Genomic DNA, 21366 nt, shown 5'->3' on the forward strand with positions numbered 1-21366 from the left:
CCCCATATAGAGTCGATCCAGTAACTCACAGTGAAAGAAACAGCAGGTGCTGGACAGACAGGTGGTCGTCCACTGTCTCTGTCCATGGTGCTGAACTCAACCAGAAAATCACTCTGACCCATCTGATCCATTCAGCTTTAAATTATCTTATTAGCTTGTTATACATAGTATTTGCTCAGATAATCATCACGGTAAAAAGCACCAGAGGTGGAACAAATATTCAGACCATTTACTGAACTAAAAGTAGTAAAAGTAGGCTACACTGTGAAAATACTCCACTACAAGTAAAAGTCCTGCATTAAAAGTATGCAAGTGGTTTATATTAGTAATAGTAGTAATATTCCTGCTGTACTTAAAGTATCAAATTAAAAGCACTCATAGTATAATAAAATGTTCCCTGTCAGTTTTTCACTATTATATCTGATGTTTCTGGATTAATGTTCCTGCTGCATTAATGTGTATGTTGCATTTTACTGCTGTAGATGTTTAAGATTTAACAGATTTTCCTCCTTTTTACTCTATTGGGTGGTTTAACATACAACAATCCATCATGGTTTATAAGATCATTATATTTTTGTAGTGTCGCTGTCCTATGAGAACCACATATGCCCTGTTTAGGCTACAAATAAGTTGTTTTCAAGCATGACTTTTCTGTTGGAGATGGGAACTCCCTTTGGGGTGGACTTTGGGCTTTTTCACTTTGCAAACCTATTACATGCACAAAAAAGGAGTATAACTCAATAAAGGAGAGGGAAAAAGCCTAAAAGCATTAAATAGTTTATTTAGCTTTTAGGAGGCAAATCTTCTCCGCTCATACAGGAACAATATTTCAATAATAACAATATAGGAGGGGGATGATAAATTGTCATCTTTAAAGTTACTAAAGCTGTTGATTTTTTTTATCTTCCTCTGTGCCATAGAGCTTCATTGTAGTCGAGTCACATTGCTGCACTGGTGACATGTTCATTTGCTTATCTTTTACAGATTTAATAATCTCTGTTAGTTTGTTTTAAAGTCACATTGTATGAAAAACTGCTTTGCAGCGTGCATTGTGTTATAAACTGTCAGCTGTCTCTGTGTTGCTCTTCCTGAAGTTCAGGTTTCATCTCCACAGTTCTTCCTGCTGTATCACGAGGGCATCTTATTTCTGTCCATCGTCTTCACTGACTGAAGCGTCCTCTCCAGTTCCTCTTCTCCATTTTCACTTTGTTCTTTTCTTATTTGTTTGTTCCTCGTCTCTCTGTTGGTCTGCACTCTCTTTGTTCCCCAGTTGCTCCCTGGTTCTCCAGTTCCTTTAGCCCATTCAATCTGGACAACTCGAGAACGCCGGCCTTAATTTCGTTTCCGTCAGTTTTCTTGTTCCTCCTGGTCCCTGTGTGCCAGCAGAAGAAGAAATCTGTTAAAACCTTCTGTGTTCATGTAGTTTTTCCTTAGAAAAGAAAATTTGTAAAAATGAGAAACTAAAGCAGCAGAACAGAAATATGATGGTTGAGCTGAAAATATTTTTACATCTAAATGACAGGAGAAAAGACATTTTCTTTACAGGTACAACATATAAATTTTCATTCTATATGAGGAACAAAGCATCTGAGACAAGTGCCACTTGTTTGTTTCCTGACAAAGACATACAGGTGGGAACACCTAAAGCAGTGTCCTTAAAGCAGTGTTGGACGAGTGCTACCTCTGCACCATCTGTACAACATTTTATATTTCCTGTTCTGCTTTTCATTTTGCCTATATATCAAAATATATTTTAATTTAAATTAGTGATAAGGTGTTGTATAACCTATTGATGCTTCGGATTTAACCCCTACATGTCACTATACAGTCATAAGTGACAGGAGCTCTGAAAGTAACGTGACACAAAAAAGGAAAATGAATATGTATCTTACGTTACGTTTAAGTTGTTCGTTTGATAATAATGAAAACACAGACAGCAATTCCAAGAGTAATGATGATTCCCCAGATGCAATGGCAACAACAATGATCAATGAAGAAACCAGCTGAAATGATACAACAAAGAACAGCATGATGCTTTTAAATCCAACTAGACTTCAACTGTTTAAAACATAGACATCATGTTTAATTTCTACAGAACTCTTTCTAACCTGTAACCTGGATGTGTGTGTCTCTGGTCTGGTTGATGTCCTTCTGTTGGACTCTACAGGTGAAGGTGTTGCTGTGTCTCTTCTCCACAGTCACTCTGCTGCTGACAGTATAGAGGTCATCAGGACCTCTGACTGTCTCTGTAGGTCCAGCAGAGAGGAGGTTTCCCTCACTGTCCAGCCAAAACACCTCAGGCTCTGGATACCAGCCTGCAGACTCACACTGAAACACCACACTGTCACTGTTATCTGAGACAACCTGTATGATGGGCGAGGAGACAGCACCTGAGGAGGAGAGAGGTACAGTGGGTTTACATCAAAAACACTTATAATATAAAATGTCACTAATTTGTATCATTGTTAAACTATATTAAAACAGTTGCCCTTCATATTAAAACAGTTGCCCTTCATTTTAACCCTCGTTGGATATATTAAAACACTTTTTAAAGAAAAGGTCGACCTTTACCACCATGTTAAGTGTATTTACTACCTCATAAAAGATTTACAGTCTTCTTCTCTGCACTGCTGCCCTTTATAGTAAATCATCACCATCAGCTGTTATTATGTGGAATTTAAAGTCACTGTGGTGTGTTTGACCGCTGTGAGTTTATTTTATCAGTGGGTCCCTGTTTGGTTTATCATTAGGTGCGTTCGAGATGACTCCTGTTGATTTTCGCCGACTTGATAGTCAAACTTGAGCTGCAGGTGACTACAGGGGCAGGGAATAAAAACACCGGCATCGAGTTGGCCACATTTCACACTGTTATTTGTCTTTGCAAATGCTGCGAGATCAGACAAAAAGCGGTTCTAACTTTGTACAGCCAGAGAAAAGCAACTGCGGTCGCCAGAATTAACGCCTGCAGCCACCTTGCCCCTGCAAGTTTTTTAAAATTTTTTACTTTTCTTTTTTTTCTTTTAGGGTGTATTCAGTTGTTTGATTGCTCCAGGTTGTGTTAAGCCTATTAGCTCAAACACTGAGGGCAGGGAGAAACTGCCAGTTGGTATAAAGTAGAAGTACCACCATGTGGTTGCATCTTTCCATTGACAGGTCAAGATGCAGTTTACATCCATGTCTGTTGACAATGATTATTGTTGTTAAACTGATTAATGAAGGATTATCATAGATGTATTGGCTAAACAGATACACATTTATTGAGTAAAGATGGAATCTTAGTCTTATACTCACTAATGGTGTGTTCACATAAAACGCAAATTTAATCCTCGCAACGCTTTCCTCATGTAGGTTTTATCACTGCCAAGTGTTCACACACAACGCGATAAATGAATAAATACAACTCACCATTATTGCAGCTGTTTGAACCCAAAGTAAACATTTTGCTGTTTAATTGCAATAAACGTATCAAACTGATGCCAAAATAACTACAACATGGTGCAGATTTGTTAAACATATGAATTCATGCTTTGTCAGGTCTGTCAGCAAGTCAGCAGGACAACAACTTTGTTAAATGTTTGTTTTCTGAATGGAGTTCAGATCGATCAGAGCTAGGCTAATTTGTTCACAGTAAAGTAAAACAATAGCTGGAATAAAATTACACACTTATTTTATGAACTCACCAGGTAACTTCCTCGCTTTCTTTTCTCCCAGCAATGCACAGTTTTGTCTGGTTTTTATATAAATATGAAGTAGTAGTAGAAGAGGGTGCATGGAAGCTAGCTGCTGAGAAGCTTGTAATCCCAAAAACTAAAGTAAAAAGCTAATTTAATAAAAGCAGTTAACTCTGAGCTCCTAACCTCTAGTAAATGGCATAGTTGTCAGAGCATAATCCAGATGGACTACAGGTGTTTATTTGTCCAAAAGCTGCGGCGCTGCTCCCGGCTCTTTCTTCTACAATTACCCGTAGTTTAGCTGGTCTCCGTCGGCCATGGGCTTTTCACTCCTCTGCTCTGGGTGGTCCTCTCCAAACAATGCTCTGAAGCCGTCTGTGACGTCTGGACAATCTCACCACTGATAGGCTTACAAAACATAGTGTCGTGCGAATTTGTCACTCAAGTTGAAAAATTTGAACTCTAGCAAACCAACGAATGTTGCAACAAACGCATCTTCCGCACTGCCCGGAGCGAATTTGCATCTTTGCATTGACTTTGTATGTAATCAAGCCACGCAAAACGCTGGATTCGCTCCAATACATTGTTGCAGTCACATGATTCCGATGATCCTCAAATGCAGAATGGCTTAGATGAAGGAAAGCCCATATTGTACCAGTTATTGTTTACTCATGGTGTCGTCCCAGTCAACGTCTATGAAATCTGCAATGTTGTACAATTCATTCTTAAGTGATGGCTAAAACAATATTTTGGGGTCACAATGACCTTTCACTCACAAGTATCACCTACTCATTGTCCTGTGAAACTACAAAATGTGGACACAATCTCCCCTTCCTGAGTTCCTGAGTTATGGTGTGGCCAAAAAAGGACTTTAGGGTGTCACAGTGAAGTTGACCTTTGACCACCAAACTCTAATCAGTTCATCCTTCAGTCCAAGTGGACATTTGTGCCACATTTGAACACATTCCCACAAGGCGTTCCTGAAATATCGTGTTCACGATAAATCTTCCAAAGGCTCCAGATTGTCTTATTTACATGTAGCATTTTGTTAGCAAGCTAGCTAGCCATGGCATTCAAGAACTACCTGGGTTTTGTTCAGATTAATTTGCATTGAACAACTTTGTAAGTAAAGCAGAGTTTCAGCTGCCAAATAGTAGAAGTTGCTTGGAGAGAGACTGTTATTGGTTAGTCAGTGCCATTCAAACAGTAATCCACATTGCTATGTGTGAATCGAGTACAAGTGTAAATGTGAGTAACCAAGATGATGAAAATAAAGGCAGGTTCAGATATTCTTTAGGGTTTTTATTACTGTAGAATACAACACTACAGAGCCTCATGTTTCAAGTCAGACTTTCACAGACACATAATGGCCCTGTGGTCTGGTTAGCATTGTTGTTTATTTCTGTATGTTTCTTTATGTTGACCTGTTTACTATTGAGTCTTACTCTGAGTCTGATCTCTTTCGCACAAGTACATGTGCCTTTACTCAGGAAGCAATTTTTTTTTTTCAGTTTCTTTCTCAGCAAACTCTCTTTACAATTGATTTATTAATCAATCCATTAATTTTGTGTGTGTGTGTGTGTTTGCTGTTAGTCGAGTCACTGCACTGCGTGGTGGAAAGTTAATAGGAGACTTTCTCACTAGGAATCAATGATTTTATCTGTTACGTTACCCACGAATGTAAATGCTCCGTACTTGTATAGCGCCTTTCTAGTCTTTTCGACCACTCAAAGCGCTTTTACACTACATCTGCATTCCCCAGTGAAACACATTCATACACTGAGCTAAGTGCTCAAAAAAGGAAACTAACATTCACACTCACTCATAAACTGCCGGAATAGCCGCCAGGGGCAATTCGGGGTTCAGTAAACTTCAACATGCAACCAGAGGGAGCCAGGGATTGAACCGCCAACCTTCCAATCAACGGCCAACCTGCTCTACCTCCTGAGCCACAGCTGCACAGCCGCCCCATGAGAAGGGTAGTGGTGTGCTAAACAGCTGAATAATAATTACAAGCTCTATTTCATTAACAGTAATCGCAGCATATGGAGACAATCACTCAGAGGCAAACTACCAAAGATTAGTCTGCCTTGAAAGTTGAATTATTTATGAAGCAGGTAATTATCCACATGCTAAATGTTCCTTAGTAACATTTCACCCATTCCACACTATATTGAAAAGCACTGATGCATATTCAAACCCAATGCAATCTTTTTTCAGCTAAGAACCATTGGGCCTTTGAGCTCAGTTTCTCAAATGACCAAACCTCTCTGACCTCATTAAATCCACAGCACATCAAATTGCTTATGTGATTCAGCAATGATTTCAAGACAACAAAATAAGCTAGAGGGTTGGTTAATTGACAAAAGACAGATAAAAGTACAGAAGAACAAAAAGTATTGGCAGAATAGTTGAAAAAATAGCTCCAATATAAAACGAGCTAATCAAAACTTCCCACACTTCCTGCTCACACACAAAAACAATAATTTAGCTAAATGTAGTACCAAATGATCAAACAGTGTTAAACCTTTAAAAGTTTCCTTCACTTCATCTTCTTCTGCCTGTAGTTTCTTTTTTCCTTTGAACACTGTTCAGATAAAATCACAATTAAATGAAGGGGACAGCTGAGTTACATTTGGCTTAATTAATCAACAAAAAAATCCAAATCCACTGTAGAATACAATAATACAATATAATGGAAATAGCTTACTGTGCAAGCCTTTCTACATCCTTTGTGAAAGAGAGAGACATCTTGCATGAGTTTTGCAGTATGATGAGCTGAGATTTCAATGTCATGTGACATGGTGAAGTTTTGCAGTGTGGGCGAAAGTCGGACACAATTTCTAACCAGACAAACATCACGTAAAGTCAGCACTGCAAACTGTTGCATGAAGTCAAATGCACTTTTTGTTCCACTGATCTACAGGTGGCAGTAATGTGCCAAGAGACAAGGGCACCTTTAATGTTTATTGCCAGTAAATGTTAATTTTACTCGGATTTTGCATTTTGAAGTGTTCCTCTTTTACTTTGTTGATTTGTGTTTTATCAAAGCTGGGTACTTATAATAAATTGCTCAACTGCCTTTTGTACACATGTTAGTCGAACATGCTGTGGAAGAGTATTAGGGCCACGGGTTATTTGAGTCTTTAGTTTAAATTCAGAACTCAAATACATTTTTATCACATGTGGCCCTGAAACTCTATTCTGTATGATAAAAGCAGTGCATCACAGAATATTTTATTACTAAGTGAATAAAGCTGCAGTCTGACTCACCAACAGTGAGCTGGATGGAAATTTCCTTCTGCATTGATTGAAGGAAACAAAAGTATTTTCCTGCATCAGAGATTTTCACACTGGAGAGTTTTAGGAAGACGTTTCCTTTAATCAGTTCATCCACAAACAGAGCTGTTCGGAAATGATAAGACGGGTTTTGCCTCTGAAATATCAGTCGTCCATCTTGGTGAACATGGATGTACTCTGGCTCCAAACCAGGTTTGGTCCACACCACTGTCTCAGAACTGGCGCTGACTGCAGGTTCAAGGTGACATGGTAAAATGACATCATCACCAGCCAGGGCTACGATTGGTTTATGTGAACAAGTCAACTCTGACTGAGCTGCAAAGTAAATAAAAGTACAAACATGAGCAAAGTTATAATATGTCATCAATGTGACTTTTTTTTATATATAATAATCGATTAAATGTCTCAGAGCTGCATTAAAACATGGAAAAGATCAAAATCCTAAAAGTCATAAATATTTTGAGCTTCAAGCACATTTATAGTGTAGGGCAGCATTATGGTGTTTAACATGAAGCTGGAAAAGTCTTGTTTGAGAGGGAATTGTCTTTTGTGGAGTTCTGTACAGTCTATGGTTCTGTGGCAATAGATGAGCCATGGGTCATTTACATGTCATGCTCGAGGGTCACTGTCAGATCTAGAAGTCAAATACAGTCTGCCGTCTTGGCATAATTACAGTAAACAAGACAGCTGCCCTGATAGGAATGGCTTTTATGTAGGGGCAGAGGCCAGATTTGATCTATGTTTTCAGTCTTAGATGTTTCTCCACTTAGTGTGCAACACATGTGACCTCTAGTTGTCAATGTGACTTAGGTAAAGCAGTTAAGCATCCAGTAGGATGGCAACACATATAGAGCAAACAATGCTAAATTTCCTGAAAACCTTCATCTTGCAGAAGAGTGGACTTACAAGAATTTCCTTCACATTGTTGTTTTCGCTTTCTACTTTTCTTGTTGACCGCAGTTTTTTCTGAGTCAGCCTGTGACCCTGTGACATTATCTAACCATAAAAAGTCTCAGAAAGTATCAGACTGAGAGAAAATGTTCCTACCACCATTTTATAAACAGTCCTGTAACAGGGTGAAGTACAGCAATGCAAAGAAATTTGGATTCAGTGGAGTTTTTAGGGATGGCAACGTTGGTCCACCACTTTGAGAAGGTTTGGATTCCCATTAAATATTGCACAGATATTCATGGTTCAAGAGTATTGATCCTTCTGACTTTTCCTCTAGCGTCACCATCAGTCCCAACTTTAATTTGTCCAATACTTTATGACCAAATACCTGCAGAACTAATGAGACTCCTATCAGCCCCAGCTGTGCTTTCTGTTTACTTCAAATTAACGATTAAAATCATGCTAACACACTAAACTAAAAAGGTGAACAAGGTCAAATTTATATCTGCTTCAAATCATTGTCATTATGAGCATGTTAGCATACTGACATTAGCATTAAGATAGCATTAACCTCACAGTGCTACCAGTGTGACTGTAGACTGATTTTATAATAAATGTATTGTAGTGCCAATAAACTGATGCAGTGGTTTTGATGTGAATGATTACAGTGTCATTGATTTTTATCGCCTCCTCTGATGAAGTCATTGTTACAGAAATGGATATGAGGGATTGGAGGTTTTTTGTTTTGGTCAGAATACATCATCAGCATGATTACTGAAGTGTTTTTCTTTGAAATTACCTCCAACGGACTGTATTAGAAGAATGATGAACAGCAAAACACTGCAGGTCCTGGAGGAGACTTTCTCACTGGACTCTGTCTTTGGATGCAGCATCCTGGAGCCCTGAAAAACAAAAACAAAAATTTTAATACAGAAAAGCCTTTTCTGGTTGTTTTCATGAACGAGACACAAATACATGTCTTTACTTACTTTTTTTCAACAGGGTAGACGGTGTAATCTGATTGAAGACCGCATGCATGTGTTATGACTTACAAAGCAATGCATCTATTTAGACTGGCCTAAACCTTTAGACTGAAGGGAACCTTATGCTTTTTATGCTTTTTGTTAGGTGTTGACATACACACAGGATTCACAAATGTATTTTGTGATTTATATAACACTGCCTCTCTCTCTCTCTTTCACACAGATGTTGTGCTGATTAAAGAAGCAACAAAATTTTTTTCTGCTTGCTCATCAGTCTATTCTTGTTCTGAGAAATGAAGCTATTCCACGCAAGAAACTGAAACTGAACATCTTGTACAATGCTGTCTACTACTCCCTTCACAGAACAGAGTAAACTGGCTCTAACCAGTCCAGAAAGAGGAGTGAGAGGCGCACAACTAGATCAATGAGTAAGATGTAGACTTCAATGATCCAACATAAAGAATTTGTCTGCAGAGCAACAGAACCCCATTCAATCTGGATCAACACATTTTCATACACAGAAACTGAGACAAAGAGTAAACAATTGTTTAAAGCTGCACATTAATTTCTTGAGTTTATACGAGAGTCAGCAATCTTTCTTAACACACTTTACGCTAATCATGCTTTTAGAATTACGACAAAACTATCATGCATCAAACATCCCAAATACACCACAGTATCCAACAATATACTATAATATAAGTTTTACTTTAAAAAGCAACTCTCACCTGCAGAATGACGAATATGATGTTGTGCTGTTACCGCTTGATAAACATGTAAACATGACATTCCTCAGCTGAGAAAACCTCACTGTCTGTCTGTGTGTCTGTGTGTTGTGGGCATGACCTCTCCTGGCACCTGTCTCATCTTTACATCTGTCTTCTATCAGCGCATCATCTCTCTGCTCTTTTGTCACAGATTGTTCCGCCTTTGTTGTGGAATGACTCTTCAGTTCTCTGGTGTTTCTTTGTGATCGTTGTTTTGTGCTCTTAACTTGTTTTTTGGCTGAGCTTCAGGTTCCTCCCCTCTCACGATACTTCTGCACAATCCCCAGCTGCATCTCCTCGCTCCTCCTGCCTGCTGCTCTCATACTACTACTACTGATTTAATCTTTAAAAGTGATTAGTTAGCTGTCTGTAATTGTTCTGCCAAGAAAACAATGATCCATGGCTGAAAGATTGTGGCAGAAGAAAAGCAGCTTTTTGGCAAGAGATTAAAAGGCTGAAAGCAACATGATATACCCACACCTCCACTGCAATAGTTGCTAGATCTACTAGTTCCCAGCAACAGTGTTCCAGCGTATTCCTAGAGTTTTGTTTCCCTTTGTATCAAACCTGTGTTTTTCTGACCAAGCTACCAGCCTTTAGACTCTGTACTTTTGCCTGTGAATTACCTAGTGTAAGCTAAATAAACTTTCGTCACCCGTGCCTGTTGTGCTCAGTGGGTTCATTCCTTCTGTGTGGCAGCCCTGATCTTGGGCTAATATCTACCAATGTGTTGGGTTTTGCTCAGTAGGCTATGATGACCGATGGTGAATCAAAATGACAGCAGCTAAACTCATGTGCGCCTCAGCATCAGAAGACAAAAAAACAAGAATACTCACAATATACTTCTAATCACTACTAATCATGTTGAAAGTGCTACAAATTGAACAAGACCCACAATAATTTCTATATTTATTTATAGCCTGAACTTTTAATATGTTGAAATTATTTCTAGTTCCACAGCTTCAAGCTTGTGTCAGATGTTCATTCAAAAGTGGCAGCATTAAATCACTTGTATAAGTTGAAGGTACACTGTTATGCTAGATGATGATGATGATGATGATGAATGCTGACTGATCTGTGCATGCCTCTGATGGTGTGTGGAAGTTGTTGTGGTTGTTTAGCTGTATAGAGAGGAAGGAGGGCAGAGGAAGTGAAACAGTTTGTGTTCGCTCTGCATTCACTATATAATTCAGAGACACTCAACAGTGATACCTGGTAACATTTATTTATTATGGTGGAAAGTATTTTGTTACTGTGCTTACATAGTTTTATTTCTAGATTTGTATTTTACTTTTAACTTTTACCTTTTACTTTAGCACATTTCTAGTCCAAATACAAACCTTTTAGTCTGTTACATTCTGCGGGAGACCTCGTTACATTGTTATTAGCACGCAGCGCGCCTCAGTGGAGCAGCACTGAAAAACAAATGTAAAACTGATAAAGTCCACTCAACCACTGCAATGCAGTGGTTAGCACTGTCGCCTCACAGCAAGTAGGTTGTGGGTTCAAACCTCGGTTTCCCCGGCCTTTGCATGTTCTCCCCGTGTCTGTGTGGGTTCTCTCCGGGTGCTCCGGCTTCCTACCACCATCCGAAGACACATGGGCTACGTTGATTGGTGAGCGTGAGTGGTTGTTTGTGTATGTGTAGCCCTGCGATGGACTGGCGACCTGTCCAGGTCGATGTCAGCTGGGATTGGCTCCAGCGACCCTGTACGCAGGATATAGGGGGTGGACGATGGATGGATGGATGGATATAGTGCTGTACCTGTAACGTCCCTCAGTTGTTTCAACTGGTCATTGTTTCTCTCAAAAGGCACTAAGTATTTGTTTCACTGATACCTGGAGCCTCTTCAAAAGGCGGGCTACTGTTGGTAGACTGATGGACGTCACATTGGCAAAGGTGCCTCAATTACAATAGTCTTTATTTCATGTAACTTATCAGACATACACAGATCATTAGTGATCAGTTCACCTTCACCAAAACTGCAGCCAGGACAGCTTTCAATACACAATAAACACAGCAGATGGCAGATACAAAAGGTCAGTTGCAGTTATTTGATCATTTCAGCATGAAGCCCGGCGTTTTTTCCTCTGGGCAAACTTCTGGGTGACTGAAGTTTTTCAGACAGTCCGCCAACTCGCTGTGGCCCCACAGTGTTTGTTGTGCTACTCACTGGAGCGCCTGTTGGGCGTAAGTAACATTGAGCACAGTTTCACAGCATCGTCCAGATGACTCCCGCTGTTCTCATGTTTTGGAATCCTCTCAGAAAGATGAAGATGAAAACAGGCACAGGACGGTCTCCCTCGAAGCATAATGTTAACAGCCGGTCACACACCACGCTGTCAGGAGCTCCAGTGTTCGTATGACGTTAGCTTGCTGTTACCGATGGTGCTAACCTGTTGCTATCTGCAGACTATTAGCTCTCACACACAGTACAATACACAAAACTGTGTAGCAGTGTGACAAACTTATTATAAACTAGCCAGGCTACTAACTGTCTCTCTACATAAATTAAATTAGACTTTTCTTTCTTCTGCAGCTTGTTGCTGCCTCCGCAGAAAACACATACATTGGCACAACACCAGTGTACTCTGCTCTGCAATGCGTGTTAGTCCCGCCCCTTAACCAGTCACAATTTTAGAAACGTGATTGCCATCTACATGGATGAATCGGAGGCCTCTCCTAAAATAAACATCACACCTCAGGGTCAGAGGTGTAAAGTGACAGAGCCTAATATGAGAACACTTTCATGCTGCTATTCACCTGTTAACTCAAACCAAGGGGTTACATAATATAAACAGTATATAGCATTTTATGCATATGCTCCTTGCGAGGGGGGGGGCAACTGGGGTGGTCACTCCCTGGCGGCACCATTGCCTACTTGGTGTTAGAGGACACCTATTTAAAATTTAGGTTCCAGTACATCAAGTGTGGACCACACTGTAAAAATCTAAATCAAATGGTTATTGTCACGTGACGCTTACTTCCTGGTGGCACAATGACAATGACTTCTACTTTTCATGTAGGCCTATTTGTCTGCAGGCCGGGAATCTAATCAAGTAAAGTTTGGTGCAGATCTGACCATGGAAAGTCAAATTACAACAACTTCCTTTCATGGCAAAAAAATTATATTCAACACGATGCCGTGCACACACCTTTCAAACAAAAACTTATGTCACATCACTTTGTCAGCACGTAAAAAACAAAATAACAATCAACGAGGACCAAATTGAAATAAAAGGTCATGAGACCAAACATAAATTTGCAGCATGCATTGTGTTATAAACTGTCAGCTGTCTCTGTGTTGCTCTTCCTGAAGTTCAGGTTCATCTCCACAGTTCTTCCTGCTGTATCATGAGGGCATCTTATTTCTGTCCATCGTCTTCACTGACTGAAGTGTCCTCCCCAGTTCCTCGATCTTCTACATTTTCCCTCACTGTTCTTTGTTTGTCTTTTTTTCTGTAATGCTAATAACATGTTTGTTTTTTAGTGGTTTCTCTGTCTTTCATAGTTGATTTGCTTGTTCTTTCTCTCTTCTTTCCTCTCTGTTGATCTGCACCCTCTCTTCGTTCCCCAGCTGCTCTCTGTTCCTTTTCTCAATTTGGACAACTTGAGACCGTCAGCCTTAATCTTGTTTATTTCCTTTTTCACTATAGACTTTTGAAGTCTGCATTACCCATTCAGAATCTTTTTGATCCCTGTGTGCAAAAAGAAGAAGAAATCGGTTGGTTAAAACATTCTGTGTTCAAATAGTGAAAATGAGAAACTAATGTAGCAGAACAGAAATATGATGGTTGAGCTGAAAATATTTTACATCAAAATGACAGGAGAAAAGACATTTTGCATTACAGGTACAACATTAAAGTTTTCATTCTAATATGAGGAACAAAACATCTGAGACGAGTGCCACTTCTTTATTTTCTTCTTCATATTATGGTGGATGTTCTTGTTCCAATGATCGGCCCCTCCTCTGTAACAGGCTCCCAGACCAACCAGTAAGAGTCACTGGTGCACTGACAAAGACATGCAGGTGGGAACACTGACAATTTTACTGAACAAACCTAAAGCAGGATACAAGGTATCCAGCACTCTGTGGTGTTGGACGAGTGCTACCTCTGCATCACATTTTATATTTACTATTCCGTTTTTATTATTTTGCCTACATCATATCGAAAGTATATACTGTATATCATGAACATTGCGCTATATACTGTAATCCACTGATGCTTTGGTATCAACCCCTAAGTATCGCTACAGCCAAAAAAGGCCCTGACAGTAACACAGAAAAGGAGAATGCAAGTGGCTTACTGCTTATAATCCCAAATCAGAAGAGGACGGAACTATTTAAAAAAAAATCTAACTAGACTAGAAAAAAAATGCTTTGGTGGACACGGGCCCTTAGAGATGTTCCTGAGATGGTAAAACACATTTTTAATGATGTTAAATTTAAGTGTCTAAGACCACGGCAAAACTTTATTTTAGGAGATTTCAAGGTGGTGCAAAATAAATCTCTCTGGGCCTTTTCACCAATGATTAAAACCTCTGTCTTTTGTTTGTTCAGTTGCAGGAAGTTATGCGACACACATAAATTGATATGATCAATGCACTGAGAGACAGGTGTAATTGTGTGTATCATCAGCATAGCTGTGAAAGTTCATCCCATGTTCTCTAATGATGTTTCCCAGTAGCAGCATATAGAGACTGAACAACACAGGCCCCCCAAAGCCTTGAGGAACGCCAAATGTTACCTTAGTGTTGGCTGAGGAATAGTCACCAAGGGATACCAGAAATTCTCTCTCAGACATTTAAGCCTAAACAAGACTGAGCCAGTGAGTCCAATACAGTTCTGCAATCTGAGTATGCCATCTGCTTTGTCAAATGTGGTGCTTAAACCTAATAAAACTAATATAGAGTTTATTATTGTCTATGTTCCCTCTCAGGTAATTTACTACATTAACTAGTGCTGTCTCAGAACTATGGAGAGAACAAAAGCCATGCTGAAACCTCTCAAATATACAGTTGAAATTTAGCAATCAGTTAGCTGTCTGTATACAGTAGTGGCTCCTCCAGGATTTTACTCAAAAAATAAAGTACTAAGTGATCCAAGTTATCTTTCTTTATGAGAGGTTTCTGAAGTGCAGGTTTCAGTGGCTCTGGGAAATCAGGGAGTGATTTATGATTGTTAGAACTTCAACCTTTATAGTCCTAACCACTAGGGAACAACATTTCCTCTCTGCCTGTTCTGTGACTTTGCTTTTGGTAACTTCCCTTAGTTTTCGTCTCCTTTGTACATGTTTCCAGCACCTGCTCACCAGTTCTCACCTTCTTCATCAGCCGCTCACCACATATACCAGTCCTGGGGTTTCATTTATAAAACTGTGCGTAGGAAAGTTGCGTACGTACAAAACACAGGAAGTCCTACGCTGATTTCGCTTTATAAATCACAATTACCTTGAATGTGGCGCTTGTGACCCTTGTCCTCCTTGTCTGACCCTTTAAACACCCGCACTTGAAGACTTGAGTTTAGCTGCCATCACTTTGATATTAAAACATTACGATCTTTACAGTGGAAAACCTGTGACATAAATTTTTATGATTTTTCATTTGAACTTAACACTTTTTTGGTACTGACTAAAATGTGTCTGTGGTATCAAGCAAGTACAGTCAGTTTAAATGTTTGTGTATTCCTTGATCTGAGCGTTCCTGATTACAATCAAAACTTTGCCACTTTTATAGTTCTTCTAGGGCTTTTTGTGTTCAAACAGCATTTAACATTTTAGAACATTTCTTAAATTAAAAACACTTTTATATTTCTTAAAGTAAGTTACTGAAAAAAAGTTTTCTTATCAGTACTGAATCTGAATCCTATCAGTATCTACTAGAAGAAAACTAATTAAAATCATGCCCTTCCTTGTTTTACATGGGACATTGTGTGAAGTGTTTGTGTTTTATGGCAGGAAGTTGCAGATTCGATTAGCACCAATGTGTGTGTATGTTTGTGTTTGTGTGTGTTTTAGCGAACAAAGGAACCGATCAGCACCTTCATGATCCTGGCCAACCACCAGAATGGCAGAAACATGCACATGCGGCAGATCAAAGTCGACACGCCTGTGGAAGAGAGATCCGTCGGAAAGTTCACACGATGCACCACGGTGGATTTCATGACTTACCGCACAATCAGGTGACCGCTTGACCTTCAGTGTACCCCTGGACATTTTATGAATCACGTAAGATGTCCAGAAAAGAGGGAAAATGGCACAGACTGAAATCTGGAGCTGCTGCTCATATAAACATCAGATTTGGCCGATTCTGACAGGATGGGGATTGATTGATTACAGTTTTGATCTCGAACCTCATGTTATTGTGGTTTTGTTAAATGTGACTTTAAAAGAAAAGTACTAATATTTAAAGGGAAGCTGCCAATATTAAATATAAACACATTTAAAGATACAGACAATGGGACATCAACACTCCAAACAGTATACATTTACATGTTGTGATGTGAATGAAAATCTGTGTCACATTATTACAGTGAGTATGCTAGTTTGAAAAGATGAGTTTTGAGAGCAGTTTTGAATTGTGTAATAGACTCCACTATACAGATGTGGGTGGGAAGAGAGCTCCAGAGTTTGGGTACAGTGCAGGAGAAGACCCTAGCACCCACTGTACTGAGGTTGATGTGCGGTAGAGCCAAGAGATCTATCGTGGAAGACCGCAGGGAACGAGATGGAGTGCAGGTCTGAATGAGGTCAATGACATATAGGAGACATATTGTGGAGAGCTTTGAATGTTAATTGTAATAGTATTATTATTTTAAATTATTAGGATTTAGGATTATTCAGAGACACTAAATAATGACATTATCATTCAATATGAGACGTTAAACTGTGTTAAAGCGCAGGAGAGAATAAAGCCTAAGATCAGTTTGACCACCAGAGGAAGGCATAGATTGAGAAATAGATCTCTTTGTTGATGCCACTTTAGTCTTTAAAACTTACTAGTAGCTATTTAAAAGCTACCCATACTTATTTAGTAGTTACAAGTAACAATTCCTGTTTTACTAGTAATCATTTTTTTGTTACTAGCCACTAATTGCATATTTTTGCCAGTGAAATCAGTAGGGTTCTGCAGTTCAGATTTCACCAACTTCTTCTTTGCTCAGGGCCTCCAAATCACTTAAACCACCCCTGGTTCTCTATTTTCCAATTCTCTAGGTTTGTGCACTGACAAAGACATACAGGTGGGAACACTGACAATTGTACTGAACAAACCTAAAGCAGGATATAAGGTATCCAGTACTCTGTGGTGTTGGACGAGTGCTACCTCTGCACCACATTTTATATTTACTATTCTGTTTTTCATTTTGCCTACATTATATCAAAGTATATTTTAATGTTAAATCATGGATATGTTATATAATCTATTCAAATTCACCTCTACATTTCATTATATAGACAACCATGAGCTCTGACAGTAACAGAAAAATGAAAATTAACATGTGACTTACGTTACGGTCTATTTATCCATGCGATAATAAACACTAAGACGGCAATTCCAAGACTTATGATGATGCTCCAAATGCAATACCAACAATTCTGATCATTGAAGAAACCAGCTGAAATGACACAAACCAGAACAGCATGACGCTTTTTAATCAAGCTACAGTTTACACTAACAGTTTAAACAAAACAGTGGTATTTTGTATAATTTATACAAAACTCTTTCTAACCTGTAACATGGATGTGAGTGTCTCTGGTCTGGTTGATGTCCTTCTGTTGGACTCTACAGGTGAAGCTGTTGCTGTGTCTCTTCTCCACAGTCACTCTGCTGCTGACAGTATAGAGGTCATCAGGACCTCTGACTGTCTCTGTAGGTCCAGCAGAGAGGAGGTTTCCCTCACCGTCCAGCCAAAACACCTCAGGCTCTGGATACCAGCCTTCAGACTCACACTGAAACACCACACTGTCACTGTTATCTGAGACAACCTGTATGATGGGCGAGGAGACAGCACCTGAGGAGGAATTTAGAACATTGGCTTTAGATAAAACATGTATAAATTAATGCTAAGTTAACGCTACCATGCCATATTGAAAATTATTAAAAGCGACTTCATTCATCCACTTACTTTTTATTGAGAATGGACTCAATCTTGCTATCCCCAATCGGACACCATATATATCCTCAATCATTTGGACGGACTCACAACAATCATTTTCAACTTTTCCATTAACGCAGCAGACCCAGCATTAGAAGCTGGACTGTTCGCCTCCATGACTCCACAGTCTTAATACCAGCCAGGAAGGTGGTGAGTCCAGCTTTAACTTAATATCTTACATGGTTCATCTCTCCTCAACATTGAAGAACATTTCACATGATGAATCCTCCGCCTCAAAACAAGCAGCAGAGCGCAGCATTACCACACTCCAGCGAGGTCCCGTGTCAACCAGTCTTCATATACAATTTAAAAACGGACTATATGCCACTCTTCACAAAATGCTTAAAGATAAAATAATTCTGTCTCACAGAAAAAAACAATCCAGCAAACTTTTCAACGCATGTCATACCCACGGCTCTGTCAACCCCATGGGGACGCAATCACACACACCACGACTGCAGCACCACTGTTAAAGGAACAGTTCACATATAAACTCCAGCTCAAGACAGCAGAAAGGTCAGCACCAAAAGCAAAACGGGAGTCAGCCAGCACCAGAATTTTGAGCCTCAGGGTTTACAGCAACAGCACCAGCATTATCATACAGGACAAACTACATAGTCATCAGCACCCTGCGCCCCCAGCTGTACACTACAACCACAGCAACTGGGTTCAGTAGGGGCTTTGGCACCAAGATGCCAGCGCCACCTTTTGCACACTTTCAAAAACTATGGCAGCCGGTTCCAATAGGGGCTCCCGACACAGAGATGCCAGTTACGCAGAACCATCAGTTACACACAACCATCAATGGTTCCATCATTGGAACAATTTCGAAAGGGCAGGCTCCTTGTGCTGTTCTTTGTTTTTCTTTTAATGAAGAAAACTAGCAGTATATATGCTAACCTTTTCAGCATCATTGTTTGTAGCAATTGTTACGAACGAAAAGTAATTTCAAGTGAACAGTCTCTTCTCACTGCACGCCTAGCGTTCGGGCATGCCTGGAGCTTCTGTTGTAACTGCCAGTGCTTCTTTGTAGGTCAATGATTGGTGCAAACGTACCTGGGAACATACAACATGCCTTCAGGCTCCATTCCCGCCCATGCCAAACCACATCAAACCCTCTGGTTTTCTCAATGAACCATCCAAAAAGTCGAAGTTGGAAACTGTTCTTAGCTCATCTTTTAGTGAAGAATATTTATTTTTAATTCAATGGTTCTTACAGGGCTCTGTACATTTGTGCCTTTCATTCACTACACTGCTAATAGAACATGTGATATGGAAGAGAGTTAGGGCTACATGCTTTTCGATTTCTGACTTTAAAGATATGATAAAAACAAAAGGACTATTATTAATATTTATATTAAGCTTAAGTCTCACTCACCAACAATGAGTTGGATGGAAGCTTCTTTCTGCAGTGATCGAAGGAAACAGGAGTATTTTCCTGCATCAGAGATTTCCACATTGAAGATTTGCAGAGAGACGTTTCCTTTACTCAGTTCATCCTCAAACATAGCTGTTCGGGAATGATAAGATGGATTTTTACTCTGGTACATCAGTCGTCCATCTTGGTGAACATAGATGTACTTTCGGTCCAAACCAGGTTTGGTCCACACCACGATCTCAGAACTTGCACTAAGTGCAGGTTCAAGGTGACATGGCAAAATTACATCACCACCAACCCAGGCTACGATTGGCTGATGTGAACAAACCAACTTTGACTGAGCTGCAAAGAAAACATAGGAATAAATAGAAACAGGAGTGAAATGTTAAATACTAAAAATAAGAAATTAAGTCTGTCAGAGCTGCACCAAAAACAGAAACAGTTCATCAAAATCCCAAAAGTTGTATATAGATTATGTAACGACTCTGGAGCCTCAGAGGCTGCCTCCTTCACTGCCTCTAGCCTCCACTACCATCTGAGCCTACACGGCACCATGGCTGACATTTCCATACAATTCGCAGACACACTCACTTATCACCTCAAACGCAGCAAAACCAACCAGTCCGGCCTACCGCAACCCATGTACAGTCCCCTCCAAAAGTATTGGAACGGTAAGAGAAATTCCTTTGTTTTTGTTGTTCACTGAAGACATTTGGGTTTAAGATAAAAAGATGAGTATGAGACAAGAGTTCAGAATTTCAGCTCTCATTTCCTGGTTTTCACATCTAGATGTGTTAAACAACTTAGGACATATCAGCGTTTGTATTAGACCACAGCATTCTTAGGTGAGCAAAAGTAATGGAACAACTGATCTTAAAGTAAATAACATGTAATATTTGGTGGCATAACCCTTGCTTGCAATAACTGCCTCAAGCCTGCGTCCCATCGACATCACCAAACTATTGCATTCTTCATTTGTGATGCTATTCCAGGGTTTTTCTGCAGTTTCTTTCAGTTCTTGTTTGTTTCGGGGTGTTTCTCCCTTCAGTCTCCTCTCAGGAGGTGAAATGCATGCTCTATTGGGTTAAGGTCAGGTGATTGACTTGGCCAGTCTAAGACCTTCCACTTTTTTCCCCTGATGAAGTCCTTTGTTTAGTTGGCAGCTTGCTTTGGGTCATTGTCCTGCTGCATGATAAACTTTCTCCCGATTAGTTTCAATGCATTTCTCCGTAAATTGGCAGACAAAATGTTTCTGTCCACTTCTGAATTCATTCTGCTGCTCCCATCATCAGTTACATCATCAATAAATATTAATGAGCCTGTTCCAGAAGCAGCCATGCACGCCCAAGCCATGGTATTCCACATTGTTGTGCTTGCTATGCCCAATGTTTGTCCAATGGCTCTGGTTAATTTTCCTTCTTTTCTCAGCTTGACAATGGCTTGCTTTTCTCCCAGAGACTCTCTGGTATTCATGTTGGTTTATCCTCTTTAACAGGAAATGCTGTCTTTATAAGTTTTAACAAAAAAAACGAGTGGGTTCAAACAAAGGGTGGTATGTCCTGAGCTGCGGATTCTGAAATTCTGAACTCTTGTCTCATACTCATCTTTTGATCTTAACCCAAATGTCTACATTGAACAACAAAAACAAAGGAATTTCCCATACCGTTTATACTTTTGGAGGGGACTGTACGTCTTCCAACTCAATTCTTACCTCAGTCCGTACTAACCAAAACGTCTCTACGTGGACTCAAGACTAGCCAGCCATGCTTTCCCCCAAGATCTTCTGTTCGTCAAAGAGACAGGGAAAGTAACCACACGCTTCTGGTTTCACCAACACCACCGCCAAATTCTATCCAAATCCGGCATATCCCACAAACTGTACTCTGGGCATTTGTTCCGCATCGGAGCCGCCTCCACCACGTCCGGCAGGGAATCCCAGACAACATAATCAAAATCCTTGGCCACATACCTCACTTACATTCACAACGATCAAAATGATATCAGAAACGCCCACGCACACCTTTCCATCTGAAGGTCTATGGGGTTTCCACATGTCCGCCGACTAAGGGAACGCTCCCCTACCCAGAGTCTTGACTCCACTGGCTCCCGCGCACTTTCTTGCCAACAGACACCGGTCTGCTCTTCACTCCCGCTTGCATCGTTAGCATATTGGCATTGGCATTAAGCTCAACCTTCAGGATTTGTAGCCTCACAGAGCTA

General features: G+C 40.0%; 2 protein-coding genes across 3 annotated transcripts; both read right to left on the reverse strand.

Moving 5' to 3' along the window:
• Positions 1-761: 761 nt before the first annotated feature.
• LOC119890990 (butyrophilin subfamily 1 member A1-like) lies at positions 762-9857 on the reverse strand. 2 transcript variants are annotated; one of them, XM_038702359.1, is made up of 7 exons: positions 9574-9857; positions 8852-8879; positions 8662-8764; positions 6945-7286; positions 2109-2390; positions 1893-2003; positions 762-1372 (listed from the first exon to the last, which is right to left on the reverse strand). In XM_038702359.1, exons 3-6 carry the CDS (start codon positions 8753-8755, stop codon positions 1900-1902), a joined length of 822 nt encoding a protein of 273 aa, XP_038558287.1. In that variant the 5' UTR covers positions 8756-8764; positions 8852-8879; positions 9574-9857; the 3' UTR covers positions 762-1372; positions 1893-1899. The 2 variants fall into 2 exon arrangements, with proteins under 2 accessions (XP_038558287.1, XP_038558286.1); XM_038702358.1 differs by lacking the exon at positions 8852-8879 and having other exon boundaries at positions 9574-9855.
• Positions 9858-17116: 7259 nt separating this feature from the next.
• LOC119890991 (putative selection and upkeep of intraepithelial T-cells protein 1 homolog) lies at positions 17117-19299 on the reverse strand. The gene is made up of 3 exons (XM_038702360.1): positions 19147-19299; positions 17343-17624; positions 17117-17228 (listed from the first exon to the last, which is right to left on the reverse strand). The coding sequence occupies exons 1-3, from the start codon at positions 19274-19276 to the stop codon at positions 17122-17124; spliced, it is 519 nt and encodes a 172-aa protein (XP_038558288.1). The 5' UTR covers positions 19277-19299; the 3' UTR covers positions 17117-17121.
• Between the last annotated feature and the right edge of the window lie 2067 nt (positions 19300-21366).

The sequence above is a fragment of the Micropterus salmoides genome, unplaced genomic scaffold, assembly GCF_014851395.1.
Source record: "Micropterus salmoides isolate LMB-PRFRI ecotype aquatic unplaced genomic scaffold, ASM1485139v1 Ms_hic_scaffold_649, whole genome shotgun sequence".
Taxonomy (NCBI): Eukaryota; Metazoa; Chordata; class Actinopteri; order Centrarchiformes; family Centrarchidae; genus Micropterus; species Micropterus salmoides.

Coding starts and splice junctions, on each gene's coding strand:
- LOC119890990 (XM_038702359.1), bottom strand. CDS start 8,755: ATGCTGCATCCAAAGACAGAGTCCAGTGAGAAAGTCTCCTCCAGGACC. Junction 7,287..8,661: donor TCTAATACAGTCCGTTGGAG/GTAATTTCAAAG, acceptor TTTACTTTGCAG/CTCAGTCAGAGTTGACTTGT. Junction 2,004..2,108: donor CACACACATCCAGGTTACAG/GTTAGAAAGAGT, acceptor GTATCATTTCAG/CTGGTTTCTTCATTGATCAT.
- LOC119890991 (XM_038702360.1), bottom strand. CDS start 19,276: ATGTTTGAGGATGAACTGAGTAAAGGAAACGTCTCTCTGCAAATCTTC. Junction 17,625..19,146: donor TTCCATCCAACTCATTGTTG/GTGAGTGAGACT, acceptor ATTCCTCCTCAG/GTGCTGTCTCCTCGCCCATC. Junction 17,229..17,342: donor CACTCACATCCATGTTACAG/GTTAGAAAGAGT, acceptor GTGTCATTTCAG/CTGGTTTCTTCAATGATCAG.